General features: G+C 43.4%; 1 protein-coding gene across 46 annotated transcripts in view; it reads left to right on the top strand.

Annotated features, from left to right (window-relative positions):
* LDB3 (LIM domain binding 3) overlaps positions 1 to 22,410 on the top strand; it is a 151,818-nt gene that overhangs the window by 104,736 nt on the left and 24,672 nt on the right. For 11 of the 46 annotated variants that reach the window (XR_014525909.1, XR_014525910.1, XM_083502520.1 and 8 more), the window contains 5 exons: positions 7,442 to 7,477; positions 9,939 to 10,145; positions 16,060 to 16,230; positions 18,688 to 18,735; positions 21,122 to 21,261. Coding sequence is in view for 41 of the 46 variants with exons in the window: in XM_083502520.1 (XP_083358646.1) it covers positions 7,442 to 7,477; positions 9,939 to 10,145; positions 16,060 to 16,230; positions 18,688 to 18,735; positions 21,122 to 21,261 (602 nt within the window). In the remaining 5 variants the exon portion in view is untranslated. The remainder of the gene's footprint in view (positions 1 to 7,441; positions 7,478 to 9,938; positions 10,146 to 16,059; positions 16,231 to 18,687; positions 18,736 to 21,121; positions 21,262 to 22,410) is intronic. The other 35 variants (XR_014525908.1, XR_014525912.1, XM_083502555.1 and 32 more) reach the window with 10 other exon arrangements.

Here is a 22,410-nt window from a genome sequence, read left to right as displayed (position 1 = left end):
GCTATTGGGGGGGGGGGGAGACTACACACAGTGTGATTTGCCCTGGGCCCTTCACCCCCTTAAGACCAGCCCTGATTGTGCTGATTGTCACTGAGAGAAAATGCTTTCTGAGAAAACCCCAGTGAGGACATCATGGACGCTTCAGATGTATGTTTCTGAATTGCAAACTCAATTGTGGGCTGAAGGCGCAAGGTGTTTAGGAAGATGGTCTGCTTTGGTGTAAAGACTACCTTGCAAACATTCCACAGGAGAGGAAACGCTTGCGGCTTTTGATGTAAAAGTATACAGAAAAGGCAATTGCTTCCACGGGGACAAATAGTGCAGCTTTGGTAGTTCTTACCAAGAGGAGGGATTAGAGCTATCAGGATAAAGCCAGACATCTCTACAACTCTTTACCAAGTCTTTATTGGATTCTGGATCAGAGTCCTGGATGAGAGTTCAGGTACTTTCCTACATTGTTAATTTTGCTTCCTGTTTGGACCAGTGGAAGAGGCTTCCACTAGGATTGTTTCTGTGCCATGTTGAAGCTTTCAAGATTGAAAGCCAAACCCATTTCTCTTTAATGCATCCCGCTGGCCAAAGCAACCATTCAGGGTATACCTACACTATAAACTTAATTTCTGAATCCGTTTCGCCACTGTGGCTTCCCACCCCATTCTCAAAGAATCCTGGGAACTGTCAATTGCTGGCGATGTTGAGATCTCTCTGTTCTCAGAACTAGAGTTCCCTAGGGAGATGACTCTTAAGCCATTTTTAATCTGTCTACAGATATACCCTCATTATTGGCCTGCATCAAGCCAGTGCTTTCATTTGCCTTAACATTATATTCAGGGCTGTGTAAGTTCTTCATTTTGTGCAAATGCAGAAAGGGCACCAAATTTTATAGAGAATATCAAATTAAGTGTCCTGAGAACTTTGGCCTTCATTTTTATTTTTATTTTTCCTAAAAAAGCAATTTTCTGGCCCATGTGAGTATAAGTTTGGGTTTGTTTTTTAATTTAAAAAGTGTGGGAAATGCCTGGTGAAATATCAAATCAAAAGGGGGGGCTACTTAGTGCCTCCCATTGTCAAGAATCAGATCCTATAAAGCTTTTAGACCCTGCATTCTCTATGACTGATTATGAAAATAAGCAAATACATATATACATAAATTGATATGGGTTGCAGCCTTCCATTTTTCTTGGAGCAAAATTCCAGCGATCTTGGAGTAGAATTTTAATTTTAGAAAACGACCAGAAATAAAGAGCACACAGCCCTGACTAAATTAATTAATGTTGCAGAAATGAATATCTGGCATTGACTTGAGTTGACTGGCTTTCCTTATCGCTGGCTGTTAGCACGTGAGTTTATAGTAGTTTTCTGCCACATTGTTTTGTTTCCGATGTAGCATTTTGTTGTCTTTCCATCTGCACTAACCACAATGCCTTCTGACAAAAGTCGGCTTTGCAAGCTAATATTGTGGCAAAGTATATGTTGTTCATTTTGGCAAGCGCTGCTTCTGTTTCTTAACTTTTCATGCCTGAGGGGAAAGGGCAACTTTTCTGCCCCCCACCCTGATGACAACATTATGCAGAGTAAGGTGGCAAAATGAAACCGGGGTGTTTTGTCTTCTACCAGTTACTGCCTGCAGTTGAACCGTCCAGCATTTGCCCGTCTCATTCTGCCTGAGGCTCTGCCCATTAGAACAGTGATGGGTAACCCTTCAAAGTCTGAAAGACGCATTCTCCCAGTCTCTCCTGGGGTGCTGCCTATCAGAGGGGCCAGAGGCACAACTGTGTGGAGCACCAAGAAATGTGACGCCTTTGTACACCCACACAAAAGTCAGAAGTTTCTACATTTGCATGTGTGCATCACCCCACTCCTTACCCAAGCAAGCAATATCAGTTGCAGCCAGTGACATATTTTAGGTAGATGGGGGCGGAAAGAGGGAATGGGGCAGGGTCATTGCTGTGCCTGAGAGGCAGATGTCCTAGGGAGAGTCCCAAAGATTGGTTACAGAGGCCTGGATGGCCACATTTGGTCCTGGCCCTGAGATAATGCCACAACCCTGTAGAATGAGTCCCATTCTGCACATATAACAGCAAGCTAATTGGTGCTTCTAATGAAATAAAACCATATTGTCCAAAGCATTCTCTCTCTCCTGTACCAATCTTATAACGTAATATCTGACTACTAGGCTCAAAAGTTTTTCACTAATTACACTAGGGATTGCTTGGCCCATTATATTCACTTAACACAAGACTAGGTATCATTATCCCCAAACATTATCTAAAGTCTTGTTTGTAGTCTTTGGCTGGATCTGGACACATCAAAGAAGCGTTTCGGTTAAACGTGTTGTCACAGTGTTATAATGCATATACAATGCATATAAAACGCTTTTTCTTGACCAATCTAGCTGAGTTCTTTGTCATGATAAAGAGCCAAAAAGGGGGGGGGGGGAGCAGTTCATAATAAATCAGAAAATAGATGGCAATAGCAAGTAGATCAACTGCAGCCAAATGGGCTGGTTCTCATATGCTTGATTGTTCAGCACTTGAACACCGTCAGCTGAATGTGTGAACAAACTACTGAAAAGCACTGTGGTTGAGGTGACGTGGAAGTTCTGCCTGTAGTGATTAGTTTTTAATGGCCTATTTGCATATGCAAGTCATCCCTTGGTGCTCTCTAACCATCAAGTGATGAACACGCATGTGTGAACTGGCCCTTGATATCTGCACCAGAAAGCACTTATAGCTCGGTAGCTGGGTTTATAGTCAGTAATTGTTGTCCTTCCGTTCGACCGTCTAATATAGCCCATTGCTAGCACATCAAGAAAGATTAACATGTAAAGTTTAAAAACAAAATAGAATAGAGAATTGCTCGCTGAGATCTGCACTTGCTGATTCCTTTTGTCACAACTCTGAATATTTTCCTTTTCTTCTGCATTGCTGTAAGGGACTGTATTTCCCCCCTGCATTGTTTCATGCCATTCTCTCTCATTTTAAATTTCACAACTCCCCTGCCGTCATCATTCAGTAGCTCCTTTGATACAGACACTTAAAAGAACAATTTCTGTAAGATTCACTTTTCCCCCACTGCAAGATGATGGTTGCCAATGGATGAACGTTGCCACTCAAATAGCTGGCCATCTTTATCACCCTGCCGGGTAGTGTAGACAATCATGCCAGTCGCCTACTTTCCCAGCTTTAAGTGCAAAAGAGTAGCAAAAAAATAATAATTCCTTACTATTTCTCAGGATGATACAGACGACTAGCATAAGGAGCAAAGTTCTATTGTACTTCAACAGTTTGCTAACTGATAAATTATCGTTTATATTCACTCATCATCTTGCAGTGGGCAAAGCTGGTATGTAAGCAGAGGACCAGTTTACTGAGTGCACTTGTTAAACAGTTGTCTGTCCTCGGTCACACCTCTTTTATTGATCTCCTCCAGTTAGATGCACATGGACCTGGGAGTCACTGCAGCCACCACAAAGGGTTGAGGAACCTGACGTTCTGACAGTCACAGAAAGGACTGAGATCCAACAGAGGCATCCACTGGAAGAAGGGGATGATTTTAACTGATCCCACACTGTTCCAGGAGGGTCCCAGACCCCGCAGCCCTACAGAGCAGCCTTTCAGGGGGGCTGTAGGGGGAAGGAGGAATCAGCCAAAATGGCCGCCCCTCTTCTTCCAGCAGGGATCCCCTGTAAGCAAAATTCTGCTCACGGGATCTCTGAACCCAAGCTTAAACATCAACACCACACATATGTAGTTGAAGGCTGAAAATTAAGTTGGAATTGTCACCATTCAGACTAGTTCCATAAGGACCTTGTTACAGGGCGATGCCAAAAATTGCATTGGAACAGGAGCAACAGAAATATAAAACAAATTCACCTTTAGGCTAGCATAGCCTACAATGATTCCCACTCCCCGGTGCCTTTTCCATAATTTTAGAGGCCTAATGCTGCTAGAAGCCTAATCTTTGGTCTTGTCTTTGATCTGGATCATTTGCTTTATGTTGCTGTAAATTTGGCTACGTTGGAAATAAACTGCTTCAGATTTCCTCGCACCCCCAAGCTGAATGGGTGTGGAAGTTTATCTTTAAAATGTTTTTTTGCATGCCCTTTGGTTCTTGGTATATTATTTTAACACTTCTTTTTGTTCACAGACTACTTTGTCTAACATACACACTCGCACACCACCGAGCCTGACTGCTGTTCTATATGTAACCTTGCAAGTGGATTGATAACTTGGGCTTGCCCATACAGCTTTTATGTGGTATATTATAGCTGCATAACAGGGGATAGGCAACTTTGGTCAGAATTTCTTATTCCCAACTTGAAGTCCGAGGCTGGTTGATACATCTGTGTTGAACACAAATCTCACCTCCCCTGGACTGGCCAGTTTCAGAGCATATACAAATGAAGGGGTTGGTGTAGCCAAAGCACTTCTGTTTCCATGTTTGTAATGCCCCTGCTTCAATGGAAAATAAGTAGTGCTTGATTTAGGGACTCCATTCTCATGCTTCAAAATGAAGAATGCATAGCATAGCTAGCTCATGGGCATAGTGACCATCTTCTCACAGTAATAGATCTTCTCAATAGTAATAGATTGGTGGGATATTGTCAGGTGTGCAGCTCCCCTGTGTTTGATATCACGCATCAGAACTCCTGAGGAAAAGCTTTATAATTTAAGTGCCTGTTTGACAAAGCAAGAAGGATCCTCAATTCTGGAGAGATCCAAAGATGTAAACTGCTGCACCTACGCAATTATTCCAAGAGCTGGAAACCAAGCTGAGAGTTGGACGTCAGTGGCAATTAGTACACAATTGGGCACAAATCACTGAAATCTGTATGGAGTCCCTCAACTATTAGGTGTTTCACAAAGGATGGGCATTTTGGAGGAATGTAATACTATACCCCCAGTAAATGGGTGCCATCACAATGGCTCAGTAATTTATTTAGGTCAATGTATTGGTAGAGCATGGGGTTTACTGGTGTGTATTTAAAAATAAACAAACAATAACATGGCAGTCTATTTTTTAAAAAAGGATTGACAGTTCTCAAAACTAAAGATCTAAATGCATATGTCTGTTTATCCTACTGTATATCTGCAAAGCACCTGATTTATAAACACTTCAATTTTAATTAAGTGACCAAGTACATAAGTACATCAGAAACAGGAAACCAAAGTTTCTCTTTAGCTGCTCCCATAACAGTAGTGGTCTTTTATTGCTGTTGATTACCGTATTTTTCACTCTTATAAGACGCACCAGACCATAAGACGCACCTAGTTTTTGGAGGAAGAAAACGAGAGAAAAAATATTCTGAATCCCAGAAGCCAGAACAGTTCTGGCTTCTGGGATAGCCGCGCAAAGCCTCTTCAAGACAGGGGGAGCCTTCATCCCGCTGCCCTGAAGAGGCTTCACGCGGCTAAGCCAGAACAGCAAGACAGATCGCTGCGCAGCGATCCCTCTGCTGTTCTGGCTTCTAGGAAAAGCCCCCAAGAGGTGAACTCCCTTTAAAGAACGCGCGGAGCGTGTCTACAGCTCTTGGGGGCTTTTTCCCGAGGAGGGAGAAGGGCAGCCCGTCAGTTCCCTCTCCCACTTCACGGAAAAGCCCCCAAGAGCTGCACACACACTAGGCGCGACTCTTTAAGGAGCGCACGGCTCTTGCTGGCTTTTGTGGGAGGTGGGGGAAGGGACAGAGGGCAGCCTGTCAGTCCCTTCCCCCACGTCCTAGAGAAGCCCCCAAGAGCCGTGCTCCCTTTAAAGAGCAGCGCAGAGCATGTGTGTGACTCTTGGGGGCTTTTCCCCAAGGAGAGAGAAGGGACTGATGGGCTGCCCTCCTCCCTCCTCGGGGAAAAGCCCCCAAGAGCCGCACACATGCTCCACCCGGCTCTTTAAAGGGAGCGCTGAGCAGAGCCTAACCCTGCATTTGCTCCATAAGATGCAAACACATTTCCCCTTACTTTTTAGGAGGGGGAAAAATGTGTCTTATGGAGCGAAAAATATGGGAAATGTTCACAGCCTCCAGATTTTGCTGGGCTACCACTCCCATCAACCCCAGCCAGCAGGGCCAGTAGTCAGGAATGATAAGAGTTGTAATCCATCAACATCTGGAGGACCGCAGGTTCCCCACGCATTATTTAGATTAGCCATACATGTATTGCAGCTAGGAACAGAGCAGAAAATCATTCAGGGGGAGAAATTCATTCAGCTTGCATTTCGATGCTTATCTATAACTAGTTTGCACTTCCTGAACCAAGATGCAGCTGCCCTCAAGATCTACACTTCTCAGAATTTTGTGAAGCGTTTTTCCACGCAAAAAGTATGCCCAAAAATGCATATATCAGTGAAAATAACATTCCAAGCTGCTTTGTGGTAGGGGAAGTTGCTTGCAAAAATGTGTATATTAGGCAAATTTGTGTGCAAAGACTGCACATATCAGAAGAAATGCATATTTTTAATGTAGGCTTTAAAGAAGCACTTGCAAATGGGTGCAGAAAAGGGGGAAACTGAACCTAAAGTTGGGAAACTGAGAGAAACTGAAATTGACAAATTTGTCCATCCCTAATAGCAAGCAGTTACTATCTTCTATGAGGCATTTTGTTCTATGAGAGAAGGGCGGAGGGAACTCATCTTCTAAGACGATGCCTGCCACCTGGAATTTGTATTAAAATAATTAACAGCCTTTGAAAGGAAAGAAAAAGTGTTTCCCACTTAATGGGGGGGCACCTTTTGAATTGATTGAATGATTAATTAATTGGTTGATTAATTATCGACTAAGACTTGCAGTATGCAGACCTACCTGACAGTAAACCCCACTGATCACAATAGGTCGTAATTCTCTGCAAACATGCAGAGAATGTAAACATTTCAACCCTAATTCTTACTCTAGACAGAATATATGGCAATAGATATCCAATGGGTTCCTTTAACTAGTTTATGGGGTGCTAGTTCTCACTGAAATTTCAATCCATTAAATTTTCAGTTACCACTGCAGATGGGGACTCTTGGGACTGAATGTTCTTTCATACAACCTACCCCCTCCTCCCCAAAGAAATCCTGAACCCTCCACATAGAAAACTAGCCTGTCAGAAAGAAGGCTCGGCTAGCTTAGACCCCTTGTAATCTAGCTTTCTAAGTGCATGGATTTACTAATATTTTGTACAGAGAGACATTGAATTGTTGGATCTCCCATCTCCCCTGCAGTCTAAAGTGGGGCAGTCCAGGTGCAGGTGTACCACCTAATGAGGAATTAGGCCTGCATTTTTAATTGTTTTCCCTGACGTTCTCCGTGAGCCCCTTATCTGTGTCTGGACCCTAACAACGGCCCTCCCTGCTTTGCGAATTGCTGGAGCCAGCCGTGTACCACCTACCTTTCAGCGCAATTCAATAGTTCTCCCACCACAGGAACAATCATTAATTGTATTCATACTATATTCCCCTCCTTCCACAGTGGCAAGAAAAATGTTGCTGGATCTCCCGAAAACAGGTAATGTGTTTTTGTAGACTTGACTCCCCTGTTTATTACAGATGCTTTCCCTCGGACACAGAACGGTCACACCCAGCAAATAGTTATATGCCTTTAAATCCTGCTCATCAGTGGGTTGAAGCCCTCTTAACTTTATCCTAGATTTGGGGTTATTTGATTTATGAACTGTTTGAACAGATTAGAATACATGTTTATAGTGGATAAAAAGAGGTGTCTGCACTGTGAAACTGTCCTCTAGAAAGAGATTGGTCTTGGTTTCAATCAGGATGGATGTTAACCTTTCAAATGTAAATCCGCTGGAATTCTGCACCATTTTATTTAGAAGTGTTTTTAGTTACATTCCCCCCCCCAAAAAAAAAAAACCTTTCTGGTCAAGTAACAGAATGGTTCTTCTCTTGTGCTTTCATTCTAAATTTCTCTTTGAAAATTTCACAGCTGAATTAGGAGGGGACACGTAATAGGGGTGTTTGCAAGTCACACCCATTTCCCTGGGTTTTTTTGTTTTGTTTTGTTTTGTACTATACAGCACATGTTACTGCTGAAATATGGTTGGTTCAGCTATCACTGTGCAGCTGGCCTGTGTTCACCATACATCTCCTCCATTCATGACTCACTGTTTTGCTTTATCACTTAAATCTCTTGCTTTTCAGTATTTGGACCTCCCATTTTACCTGACAGTTAAAGAAATGTATAACAAGTTTCTAGATTTCTCAGTTCTCTGAAGACACTCCTAGGCTGTGAGTTGGATCCATAAGTGCATCTCTGCAAGCAAAGGGCATCTTCAGCTCATGGAAGTTCTGTTTTAACGCCTTGCACAAGAAAATTAAAACCAAATCCATATATATGGATTTGCTTTTAATTAATGTTCTTACTTAATAGGCAAACATAAACAGTAAAGTCACCAAATTAATATAATGACAATTGCAAACAAAAGAAGATATATTAAAAACAAACAAACAAAATACCAAAAACATACATACAACTACAAATCCATAAGTTCTTATGTACAGACTTATGTCACCATATTCTTTAATCCTAATTCTTTGTCTTCTCCAATAGACTTCCATCTTCCTCTAAGCGGGTCTATTTTATCTATTTGAACTGCTCCTTTTATCCTTTCTTCATTTCTCCTATTTTCCACATACTATACTAATAATCCATATTGTGGTTTGCAAAAATTAAAGCAAATCCAAGTTTTTCCTTGGAGACACTGGTTTTTTTACATAATCTCTATAGATTCCCCATTCCTTTTGGAATTTTTGGTTAGGTTGTCTCCTAATCGCATCCGTCATTTTTGCCAACTCGAGATATTCAAATAGCTTATCCTGGCATTCCCTTTTTGTTGGTACTATTTCACTTTTGCGATTCCTAGCTATTAATATTCTAGCTGCCGTTGTGGCATATAAAAATATTCTCTGTTTTTCATTCCTCCTATTTTTTTATTTTATTTTGATTTTGTGTGGAGTGCCCTACCTGGGTGGATGGAGCAGCCAAGTAATTTCATTGTCCCCGAGAGGGGGCAATGACAATAAAGATATTATTATTATTATTATTATTATTATTATTATTATTCCCCTGTTTGCACAATAAATTGTCCAGGAGTTTACACAACTTCGTGAGCAAGTGGAAGCGTGAGAACTGCTATAGAATCTACCCCTTTAAGCACTATAATATGTGCACTCTTGGACAAGGGATTGTAAAACAAAGCTAGTGGTTATTTTCTTTCTCTTCCCACTAGTAGAATGTATTTACCATGGAAATATGGCATATTTTCAGGTGCTTTTGTATCTATGATGTCAACAAAAATGTCAGAAAAACCACAGTCTTCATTATGAAATCCAGGAGTTTTATTTGGGCACCTAATATTATATCTTGGCATTATTATTATTCTATTTTAAGGATCAACTCGTTGAGCTCTCTCTCACAAAAGCCTTTGAAATTCGGAAGACTTTTATGGGAATTATGCCGGGTGGGTTGTATCCTTGAATGCTCTTCTTTAACACATGGGAAATAGTGGCCCTGAGGCAGCTATACTCCCAGGCAACTAGTTCTGCATAAAAACTAGTGGCCCCAAATGCGGATGTGAGTCCACATCAAAAGTTGCATCCTGTCATTCCAGCAGGAGCTGGATGACCAGTGCAATATGGTTGTGCATTGAGATGCACACTGCACCCGCCTTGCCTGCACACACGGCAATCTGCTTCTGTGTGCATCTCCTCCCTGCTACATGAGAGCTTTACAACAGGATGCAAAAACGTTTCAAAGCATTGCATCCTACAGTAGATTTACATAGTGGCCATGTAGATCTATGGCCTTTAAATGCCAGCTCCTTGTTTGGCCGGATTCCAACCCCGTCCCTCCCCAGCCAAAGTCTTGGTTGTTCTTTAAGTTGGAGATGATGTGATTCCCCACCCAATTACCTCTCTTATGCACATGCACCCTTGTAATCTCTGTTGCCCAGCGCTGCAGGTACTGCTCACGATGCACAGTATGCGACGTCAAGTGTTTGGCATTGCCCTAAGTCTTGCAGCACAGATGCCAACACTGACAGAGCTAGAGCAATGGCCTCCAAAGGGTCCGTGAGATTTGGGACTGGTACAAGTCAGAGGGAAGCCAGCTGCCACAGCGCTGGCCAGACAGTCCCTCCTGCTTTCTCCAGTAACCAAAGGTATACTGCACCATGCAACTCCATGACTGACCTGGTTTGGATCTTTGCTTTGGGTTTTGTAATAACCTCTTCTAACTTCTAATGGAACATTCCAATATTTAAAGACTCTCTATACCAGCAGTTCTCAACCTGCGGGTCCCCAGATGTTGTTGGACTACAACTCCCATCATCCCTGAGCTCTGGCCTTGCTAGCTAGAGATGAGGGGAGTTGTAGTCCAACAACATCTGGGGACCCACAGGTTGAGAAAGGCTGCTCTATACAGCTTATACACACACACACACACACACACACACACACAGTATTTAATATGAGACATTAAATGTTACATCTTACCTCACTGTTAGATAATTGTCTGTAATAAATTATTACAGCAGCTTCACGTCTCCAGATTATTGCACAATAACTGCAACTGTCACTTATAAAGGGAATTTGCCCCAACTAATTCTGCTTCAAAAAAACAATTCCACAAGTATGTGTTGGCCCAGCCTTTGTAAATATGCTTACAGAGGTTGCTAGCCTACAGTTGTTTGACTAGCCTGCTGTAGGCTGGCAGAGAAGGGGTGGGCAGCCGCATCCCTCCTCCTGATCCTGGGCTTCCCTCCTCCTGCAGTCTGCTCAGAGGGGCAGAGCTCTCAGCTCCTCCTCCACTAGCTTACTCACTCGTTGGCATGCAGTTTCTACAAGGTGCATGCAGTTTCTACAAGGTGCGTGCTTAAATACGAGGCTGTGTTAGCCACAGAGAGAAATTAGGTCCAGAATTGGAGCTCCTGCGTGGGATTTCCCCCATTCACTGTAGCGGAGGGCACAGTTTCTGAAATATACTTGGAGTCGAGTGTGAATTTCATTCTCTTTATTCAGCTCATAGTAGCAATGAATGAAACTTTTCCCAAAACGTCTAGCTATATATACATTATTTACACAATGGGCCCCGTGTAATTGGCTAATTCCGGGCTGCTCCTGTAGGCCAGTCAGGTTGCGGAGTCACCTCCTCCAGAAGCCTGATTGGCTGCTCCTGCAGGCTAATCAGGTCACTGATTCACTTCCACCTGGAGCTGGATTGGGTGGCTCCTGCGGACGAATCAGACTGCTGCATTCTGGATCCTATTGTTCTAGGATTCAGCTCAGTACATAACAGTTTCATTTGTGCAAAGGGATGCACAATCAGATTTCTCCACTGAAATGAATAGAGTTCCCATGACTGGGAACCAGGTGTGTATTACCATTCCCACACTTGCAAGAAATTACTGAATTCGAGTAAAGAAAAAAAATCTCTGCATCAGGGTTGGCTAACATGTGGCACTCCAAATATTGCTGGACTACAGTTTCCATTATCCTGATCATTGGCTAATCCTGGCTGTGGCTAATGGGAGTTGGAGCCGACTACAGCTAGAGAGCCACAAGTTAGCCACCCCTGGAGAAATATCAATTTATTGAATTAAATGATTTCCTAAATTGTTTGCTCATCCGTATTTAGTCAAGTTGTGATTTGTTTTAGTTCAAGCTTCTTGCTACTTGTGCTTTGGAGTAAATCCTACTAAAATTAGTGGGGCCTCCGAGAACACATTGAACTGAACTGTAAAGATGAAAAACATTTCCATATTAGTTTCCAAACTATGTTCATTTCCATCCAAGTTCCCATTCAATACAGAGCTTGCAACTTTTACCAGGTTTAGATTTTTACTTGAGAACTAGGTGCAAGTATACATTTGTGCATTTCCTAACAGAGAATAACCACAGATGTCCATCATGTGCTCTTTTGCAAGACCACACATGATGACTGGTCATTATTCTCCATATTACCAGTGTGTTCCCTACTTTGTGCTTAAAAGCTTCAGCGTGGGTTTTGTGTGTTTTAAACACAGTTTTTAAAAAAAATTCACCATCTTAACGTGTGCTGGACTGTGCAGTTCTGTATGAGAAGGCATCAAGCCTGCCGACAAGTTGTGTGTGTGTCTGTATTTTCACCTGTATGGTGCTGTCCTGGTATGTGTTGTATGTTAAGAAACTTGGATTTCCTCTGAAGTTCCCCCTTCTAAATATGGGATTTAATAGAAGCTGGTGGAATAGGAAGAACAATCAAGAGGATTTGGCTGGTTCACACATGCATGTGCTTTATACTACGTCTCACTACTTGTTTCCGCAACACTCGATGGCTTGCAGTTGACCGTGTGAATGGATTCCAACAAAAAGTAAGGAGAGCCTGCTGGATCAGTCCAGCATCCTGTTCTCACAGTGGCCAACCAGCTGCCTTTGGGAAACCCACAAGCAGGATCTGAGCCCAATAACACTCCACACACCCCCACCATTTCAGGCTACTCATGTTCAGATGCATCACTGCCTCTGCTGTGGACTATTGTGTTGGAAGGAAGGTTTTGTGGTTTTGAATGTTTATTCTGCATTTTAACTCTGAGATGGTTCATTCACACACCTAGGTCATCCATTCATGTTGCCGTTATCACCACAATTGATGTGCATGTATGAATCAGCCAATCTACAGGTAGAAGCTAACATGAAAACATCCAATGGCCCGATGTAAGGTTTTGTTGTGCAACTGTCACATAATATGATAGTAGGCTGCTTTTGAAGGCCAGTACAAACGTTTGGGTCTGTTGTGAGGTATAAGATATTAATTTTTTGCACAGTGTTCTGTATAATATCTAATGGCTTACATGAATTCTGGTACATCAGTAATCATTCTAAAACCACATGAAGGGCTGTCAAAATAGCATTTTCACACTGTTTTATATATGTATGTTAATAACTTACTGATGATCCTGATAGCGTTTTTCCAAGCTCAACAAGGTATAGAGTTTGAATTCTGTCCTGGGCTGTGGACAGAATTCCTTCCATGTGTGGGCACTTAGAATCCAGACAGAATCTACGAAACATCCGTGCCCTGCATCTCTAAAACTTTTGTAAGAATGGCATGGTGTACATTTGACATAGAAATACTGGGTAAGAAACAGGGATTGTTCTTTGTGTGAAACAGGGAAAGGAGAGTTGGTAAATAACTTACTTGATTTTTCCCCCTGCAGCTTTTTGGGTTCACCTTCGCTGGAACACACTCCTGCAATTAATAGATAAAGTAATCATTTGATACAGTTAACTGGAATATATAGAAATGAAGTCAATGTATATGCACAGTCAGTTTATCCTTCATTCAGAGAGTGTTGCAATCTCTAGGAATTATATCTCAACACCTTTAAAACTCTTCAAGTCTCTTAAAACAAAACAAAACCCCAATTTTCCTCCCTTCTTCTCTTCCTCCTCCTATCTCTGTCCCCCCTCCTTTTTCTTCCAACTCCTCATTTTATTGTTTATTCCACCCCCCAATAGCCCTTCAAGACTAATCATTTTGGTTAAGTGCAACCAACTGCTCTAAACCACCTTAGTTTATCGTAATAGTTTGCCCTCATGATCATTTAACTATGACTTGGTTTGCATAAGTTTACTATCATCTAATGCTGATCAAGGAAGCTGGGATTTGTGGTCCTATAACATCTGGAGGGTCACAGGTTCCCCATCCCTGGTCGATGTGTTTACACACAACTGGTGCCCGTGATATTCTTCCACCCAATTGTTTGGCATATCTACTTTTGTATTTTCCATGCAAACCAGTAAGATGGAACAGCAACTCCTGTTATTTAGGGGGCACCCATAACATCTCTGAAGTAATGTGTGGCGCTTTAGAATAGTGGGGTTTTGGTGGGCAGAACAACTTAGAGGGGAGACAAACCCTGAAATATCTATGAACAGGCAAAAATACACACTAGTGATTCAAACCAGAAAAGGTGGCATAAGATCCATCAGGATAGCTTTCAATGGGAAGATCAGTAATGGCAGGCAAGGAAACCTGGCCGTTGGCAAGGTTGTAGAGCTAGCAAACAGGCAGGATGAGCAAGTCAAGGGACTACTAATTGAATTTTTGTACCTTCAGAAAACCATGTTTCTGTCAAAGTTCAGGAGAACCTGCTCATATCTCCTCAGGTTCTCTCAGGGCTTAAACAATCATTAGAACACTGTGAAAGGAAATCTGTGGATCTGTTGTCGTAAATCCTGCTTATTAATGGCACTCCTGTAATCTAGATTGTGGGGAAGCGGTCAGATCCTGGCACAGGAGTGTTTTTGCTGGTCATGAGCTGAACAAGGCCAGTTCCCAATGCCAACACAAGGGCACCAGATCGTTGATGTTGGAGTTTGATGTGCACCACAGCACTATGCAACCAGACTGTACGAACTGAATCAGGAAAATCACATGCTGAAGTTCTTGTTAGGCTACACCTTTTGGACTGCAGGTGGGGAATCACATTTGAATGCTCCCCCACCCCCGTGCAACAATAAAACTCCCTGCATATAGAAAATGAGCATGTCAGGAGATGGCTGAGATAGAACCCTTCATAGTGCCATAACAGGGTCACATAAGCAATGAGTGCAGTTCCACAAAGGGAGACCACCATGTGCGAACTCTGCCTCTTGAAGAGTGTTTGCTAGTGGAGGGAGTCTGCATAGGTTGTAAAGTTCTGTTGAGGGCAAGTGGGCTTCCGCTTTACATCACAGTGCTCATTCACACAATTCTCCATGTAATTATATTTGCACATTCATAACTATGTAGACTTAAGAAAGGTTCTTGTGAACTGTGAAATATATTCGGAGTCGAGAGTGGATTTCATGCTCTTTATTCAGCTCATACTGGTGAGGAGGAATGAAAGTTCCCCCAAAGTATGTGCTTTATATACATTATTTACACAATGGGCTGCACGTGATTGGCTAATTCTGGGATTCTCCTGTAGGCCAATCAGGTTGTGGATTCACTTTCACCTGGAGCTGGATTGGGTGGCTCCTGCGGGCCAATCATACTGCTGCATTGTTCTAGGACCAATCAGACTGCTGCATTTTGGATCCTATTCAACTCAGTACATAACAAACTGGTTGATACACGTATGAAGCAGTAACCAATTCGGTGACAGCCCAAGTGGGGGAAAGGGTATTTAGGGAGATGCGCTTGTTGTGTGGGGCCCATATCCACCTGGCAACGCGTGTATCTGACTGTGGTTGTATCGGAGTTAGAAGCAGAGGTGAGAGAAGGAAGAGTTTTTGAATTTGCTCCAGCTCTAACCTATCTGTGCATATAGAAGTCCCCGCCCCCCTTTGCACATGTTAGCTGCTTTCAACAGCTTGCTAAAGTTTTGCACTCCGTGTTTCCTCCCAAACAGGGGCGCCAATTATAGGGGGCAAAAGGGGCTTCAGCCCCCTCAATATTTTTGGACAGGGGGCTGAGCCCACCCACCCCCCAATATTGAGGGGGCTGCCACCCCCCCCCCACCTCCAATGGGCAAGTGCTGGCTAACCAGGTGGGGGGGCACTGAGGGCAATTTTCACCCTCTGTGCTCCTTGCCACCGATGGGCTGGCCTGCTGGGTGGGGGTGGGACAGGTCACGTGATGCCTGGCCCTCTTAATGTGGGGGGCAGCAAGTCGGTGCCCCTGCTCCCGAGATCTTGTGTAGCCAGGCCTGCAAGGATGCAGAATTGGTGTTGGCCCCAGAAAACCCTTTTGGTGATCCTGTCCCTGATATCGTCTCTGCGTTTTTCCCAGCAAAGGTGGCTGCTGATCCGTCCCATGTGCACCGCCCAGTTCACACTAACCTTATTTTGCCCCCATGCTGAAATTCGGCTGTGGGACCCAGTCCAACGAGAACGCCAGATCATTTCACCTCAGCTCTAACTGTGGCCAAAGCTTAACACTGTGTTAAGTCGTGCTTCAAAATTACCTGACAGTAATTTTGCTCACCTCTTTGTATGTATGTATGTACCTTTCGGGCCCGAGCTAAACAGGTCTTGGCTTTGTTAAAAGAAAAAAATGGCTTGCAGCTTTTAAAGATGCAACCTTGTTTTATCCCATTTAACTTTGATCAGTACCCCTGTTGAGCATGCGCCAGTGTCTACCAGCTGCGCCCCTTCTGCTGTGCCGCCTGCTTCAGCCAATCAGCCCTCTGCTGCCGCTCACAGTGCCGCTCATCAGATGACCCTGCCGTCAGCCGCGGCCACTTCCATGGTGCACGACTCCATCTCGTTTTCTTGCCAAAGGTAATACTTTGTGCCTGTTTGCTTCACCTGTTGGCTTAGATGTGTGTAACATGGTTGGGAAGAGAATGAGGGGAGGAGTGGGGGAAGAGAGGAAGAAAACGGAGGATACTGGGGGGGAGATAATTATTTACCAAATTATCTGTCAGATTTATGAAGTGCTTAAATCAAAGCGCATTCTGAGCAGAGTACGTATTAAAACCTTGGTTGAAACACATTTAAAATCCACAAAACGGATTAAAAATATATACCCAGAACGATCATCAAAAAACACACAGATAAAATCAGTGAAACCAAAACAGGCAACTAAAGTACCATTTCTTTCGCTCTATAAGACGCACCAGACCATAAGACGCACCTAGTTTTTGGAGGAGGAAAACAAGAAAAAGAAATATTCTGAATCCCAGAAGCCAGAACAGCAAGAGGGATCGCTGTGCAGTGATCCCTCTTGCTGTTCTGGCTTCTGGGATAGCCACGTGAAGCCTCTTCAGGGCAGCGGGATGAAGGCTCCCCCTGCCCTGAAGAGGCTTCGCACGGTGAAGACAGAAGCCAGAACAGCAAGAGGGATCACTGCGCAGCGATCCCTCTTACTGTTCTGGCTTCTGGGATAGCTGCGCAGCCTGCATTTGTTCCATAAGATGCACACACATTTCCCCTTACTTTTTAGGAGGGGAAAAGTGTGTCTTATAGAGCAAAAAATACAGTATATGTATGTGTAGGACAGGCCTCGTTGGCTTGGAATAGACATTTCTGTGAGCAAGGAAAAACTGTTTGAAAGCAATTTAGATCCAGTGCAACAAAACAAATCAGAGGGGCTTGAAATTCTCTTTCTCCCCAAGTTCAACAGATGCTGTGGGAAAACACAGAGCTGTTGAAAATAAGTGGGCACTGACCCATTAAGTAACCAGGACAGGAGATTTTTGCAAAAGTGGAATATAAGTGGAATAAATCCATTTGGGGGTTTTAAAAAAATATATTTTGTAACTTCAGTGTTATCTGCTTCCAAGGCGGATAACTGAAATAACAGCAATTGGTGAGGTATGAGGGATATATTGCATGGCAGTTCCAGCAAGAAATTGTTAATTTAAAAGCAGCTGGTGCTTACGAGGATTGTGAATATGTATGTTTTTCCCTATAGCCCTGGCAAAGGAATAGTGCTCAGGTAGTGTTTACAGCAAACCTAAGAGAGAAGGGCTTGCATGAAGGTCTCAGGTTCATTCCACAAGTGGGGTTTGACATGTCCCCTGTCTGAAACCCTGGAGAGCTGCTGCCAGTCAGTGAAACACCATTCCACACACAGAACTTCCCTTCCGGCCTTCTCTTCCACCTGCTGTATCAAGCAGGACTTCAGCTGGGTCTGGCCACAAACAGGGGGAAACAATGTACTCGCCAGGTGGGAGGTGCAGGAGAAGACCTGACCATGTTGCTTGGCCCGCCCCACATTCACCACAAGCACATTTTGAGTCTGGATGGAAAAGAAGCTGTCTCAGGCCACACACCAAAGGCCGTGTGAACTACTTTCTAATAAAGTTCTCCTGTCCTGTTGATCTCACACCTGACATCTGGATCCTGCTCCCCTGTTGCACAGTAAGGGAACAGCCATGATATGTCCTGAGCCATAAGATTTGGACTCACAGACTTGGATTTCCAGCTGTTTTGGACTACACTTCCCATCATCCCTTGTCCTGCTAGCTAGGGATGATGGGAGTTGTAGTCCAAAAACAACTAGAGACCCAAGTTTGGGAAACACTGCATTCGAGTGTTTCAGAGAGCCCAATAATAGCACTGTAACAGCTAGGGCCTTTCTCTAGTTGAATCATTCATAATCATTCTAATCTTGACCCCACATGTTTTCTTTTTCCCTTGTAATGTCAGGCGTTCAGTCATAGTAACAAAGCAATACTTTTGTCTTCTGACATTTACTAAAAGATGATACTAAACAGCAGTGCTTTTTTCTGGGGGTACGCTGGGGTACGCATGCCCCTAAACATTTTGTGAATCTTTGTACTTTTGTCCATTTACTTTATTTATTTTCCCCAATTTGAACTATAAAATGGTGATTTTCTTGAGTCAAAATGAGAGTGCCCCTAAACATTTTGGGGGGGGGGGAGGAGCACTGCTTTACAGTCCTGAAACAGAAAAATGAGAACACCCATGTGGGCTAATAATCAATTGGCTTTAAATGCAAGGCTTTAATGGACTTCCTGAGATTGAGTGTACTAAATAGGTTTTGACTCAGCATCAGTTAAACATACTCCTGTGGAAAGGGAATCATGAATTTAAGAAACTTTAATCTTTTTTTACAATATTGACATCCTTAACAAACCTTGCACTTTTTTTTTTACCTGGAAACCATGCACAGTCAGACTTGCCCAGTTCTCTCAGATTATTCCAAATTTCGAACCTGTTTTCCATTGCAGTAAAAAAAAACACACCAACTTTTGTCTTTTTTTTATTTAGCGTCAGTCACCAGTCTTCTACTTCCATCACCTGCCAGTCCAAAAAGAGGTATAAAGTGCGCCGCCTTTGTGCAGATGGCTAATCAATTAGTGCGCTGCTTTCCGTTTGCCAGTTGATGGTTAGCAAAGCATTAATCTAAATAATTTTCTCATTCTCAGCAGTGGTTTTCCTTTTCTCTGACAACTAATAGTTTCCAACTGTACATGCTATCTAAACCTGCTGCAATCTGCCGCAGATGCAATCACAGTTGCTTTCAGTGTTGCTGAGCTGTTCTTTGAAACTGTCACCAGTATCTAAACTGTTCTCTTCAAAAAAAAACACCACAGTCCCTCATCAACGTTTTAACTTTCTCCAGCAGAAATGCCAACTGATACCTTCCTACAGCTGACCTAACTTTGCTATAAAACCTTTTATATTAATGAAGCAGTGGGCTTTTCTCTCTCTCTCTCTCTCTCTCTCTCTCTCTCTCTCTCTCTCTCTCTTTCAGGAGCCTCTTCGTCACTGCAAATTCTAATCCGCATTCCTATTTTGGCTGTATTGCTGGATGTTATCTTTTTTATTATATGAATTGTGATGCTGGGAGTTTTTGTCTTTGTATAACACCGTTTTTCTCCCTTTTTAATTTTCTTGAGGAAATGTGCATTTCCTATATAAACAGTGCAGTCGTACCTTGGAAGTCAAACGGAATCCATTCCGGAAGACCGTTTGACTTCCAAAACGTTTGAAAACCAAAGTGTGGCTTCTGATTGGCTGCAGGAAGCCCTGGAAGCCCGGTCAGACATTTGGCTTTGAAAAGTAGTTTGCAAACTGGAACAGTCACTTCCGGGTTTGCGACATTCGGGAGCCAAAACGTTTGGGAACTAAGCTGTTTGACTTCCAAGGTACGACTGTACACTGTGACCTAATTTATTACACTAAAAAATAATAATTTAAAATTACACTATGTAATTAAGCAATATATGACACCCTTACAGCTAGACGGCTCTAAGGGTGGTTTTAAAAAAAATGAGCCTGTTTACCTGTGTAGAGGTTTGGTTGTGTAACAAACTGCCCCTTTGACCCCTGTCTGGACAACTAAATGGCCCTGGCATTGACTACAGAAGCTGCCCACCTTTATTTTATACTAAGTGCAATACCTTGTTAGTTGTTGATCTGAAGTCTGCCAGGTACTGTTTCTGATCCAGTTGCCACCCCACCCCCATCCCCGGTGCAAAAAGAGAGGATAGCCTCAAGGTCTCTTGGTCAGAAACATCCTTTACTTCCACTCTGAAAAGGAGCCTGCCAATGTCTTCAATCTGAGCAAAATGCAACTGCAGCAGGATGTAGCCTGACATTCCCTGACCAAACTACTGGAGTGGGGTGCAGCCTAAACGGCCTCTGTCCGCTATACCCAAAGGAGCATCTCCACCCCCATCATTCAGTCCGGACACTGAGGTCCAGCACCGAGGGCCTTCTGGCGGTTCCCTCACTGCGAGAAGTGAAGTTATACAGGGAACCAGGCAGAGGGCCTTCTCAATAGTGGCACCTGCCCTGTGGAATGCCCTCCCATCAGATGCCAAGGAAATAAACAACTATCTGACATTTAAAAGACATCTGAAGGCAGCCCTGTATAGGGAAGTTTGTAATGTTTGATACTTTATCATGCTTTTAATATTCTGTTGGGAGCCTCCCAGAGCAGCTGAGGAAACCCAGCCAGATGGGTAGGGTACTAACAACAACAATTCGACACCAGGAAGGAGATGGCTACTCTAGATCTTCCTTTGTGGCTTCACTGTTCCCACTGAAATGAGTTCAGTTGAAATGGCTCCCCCCCACTCCACTTTAAGAAACTCTCTTGTAACTACTTTAAATCATTGTCTCCCATGTGCACCATAGGTGACATTCCCAAGTCAGTGAACTGGCAAGAACAGTCACAAGGCAAGCTCAGTTGGTAGAGCATGAGACTCTGAATCTTAGGGCTGTGGGTTTGAGCCCCATACTGGGCAAAAGATTCCTTCATTGCAGGGGTTGGACTAGATGACCGTTTGGGTCCCTTCCATGATTCTATGAAATGCACCCCACCTTTACCCATCTTCCCTGGAATCTGAAGCAATGGACCATTTTCCCCATTGAAATCTCACCTTTTTCTATGGGGCTGGCCATATTTAGCAGCCCTAAGAGTTCTCCGATGTAATGTTTTGCAGATGTGCTAAGAGCAACCTAATGCCTCTCCTTTATTAAATATGTTTTCAACCCAGTCTTTTAAAACACCAGCATTAGAAGTACATGCTGGCTGTACTGAGTGTTAAGGTAACAATCTCTCCCTCCTTGCCTCCGAAACTTTCTGGTAGGCTCTCACAACGTTCTATGGAAGCCACCATTCAACAGATGCTTCATCGGTCTTAATCCTGTGGTATATATGCATGAATTGCTCACAGCTTTGCTTTGGTTTTAGAGGCCCAGGCCAATCTTACACATCAGCTCCAGCTTCCCACAGCCCTGCTCCTTACCCAGGCTACAGCGAAGCCCCGGCTCCTGCCTCAAAGCCCAGAGTTGTCACCACTGCCAGCATCAGGCCTTCGGTCTATCAGCCAGGTAAGGAGACTGCGGACTGCTAACCCAAGGGGCTGCCTTTTGCTACATCAGATACTACAGAACAGTGTTTCCCAAACTTGGGTCTCCAGCTGTTTTTGGACTACAACTCCCATCATTCCTAGCTAACAGGACCAGTGGTCAGGGATGATGGGAATTGTAGTCTAAAACCAACTAGAGACCCAAATTTGAGAAACACTGGTAGAGAGCTTGCTTAGAAGCCATTATCAACATAGTGAGTCAGGTACTTGACTGGTCCACAACTCACATTTTCTGTCATTTTTGTTTACTATGTCTATCTGCTGCCTTTCTACCGATGCAGCCAAGGTCATTTACAGTTTAAAATAATGGCAAATAAGCATGGTATAAAAGTGGGGGCGGGGGAGGAATGAGGAAAATAAGAACATTCAGTACAAATTCATACAACATGTTTCAAAACTGGGGAAATGACCAGGTTTACTGAGGCAGACAGTTCTGGGAAGGAGGAGCCAAATGGCAATTGGTCTGAGCCAAGCCAATGGAATGGGCCTTGTTTTTGGCTCTCCTTTGGAAGCAGACAGGTGAAATTGTTTTGTTTTTTTTATTAAGTATTTTGCATTCCCATTTTCAGTGCTATTTTTCTAGAAAAAGAGGTGCCAGAACTCTTTTTGGATGAAGGGTGGTATACAAATGTAATACATTATTATTATTATTATTATTATTATTATTATTATTATTATTATTATTATTATTAGATTATCAGGAGCTCAGCAGAACAGCCAGGGAATTTTGCTGTTGCCTTGCCTTGCCCTGTTGACAGGGTTGGGAGGAGGTTCTTCACATCCTGGGTGTCTTGCCCATATCCCTCTAGTCCAGCCTTTCTCAACCTTGGGTCCCCAGATGTTGTTGGACTACAACTCCCATCATTCCTAGCCAGCATGACCAGTGGTCAGGGATGATGGGAGTTGTAGTTCAAGAACATCTGGGGAGCCAAGGTTGAGAAAGGCTGCGTAGTCCTTCACTCCCCCCCTCCCATTTTTGTGCCTACAGGACATCCGTTCCACTAATAGAGACAGCCAGTGATTAGAGTGTTGGACTGTGGGGAGACCCAGGTTCAACTCCCACTCCACCACACTACAAACTGTGCAAACATGGGCCAGTCACGTTCTAGTA

Source organism: Podarcis liolepis (assembly GCF_965112155.1).
Source record: "Podarcis liolepis genome assembly, chromosome: 5".
Lineage (NCBI taxonomy): Eukaryota > Metazoa > Chordata > Lepidosauria > Squamata > Lacertidae > Podarcis > Podarcis liolepis.
The sequence above is the reverse complement of the archived record's forward strand: the minus strand, read 5'-3'. Positions and strand labels throughout refer to the sequence as shown.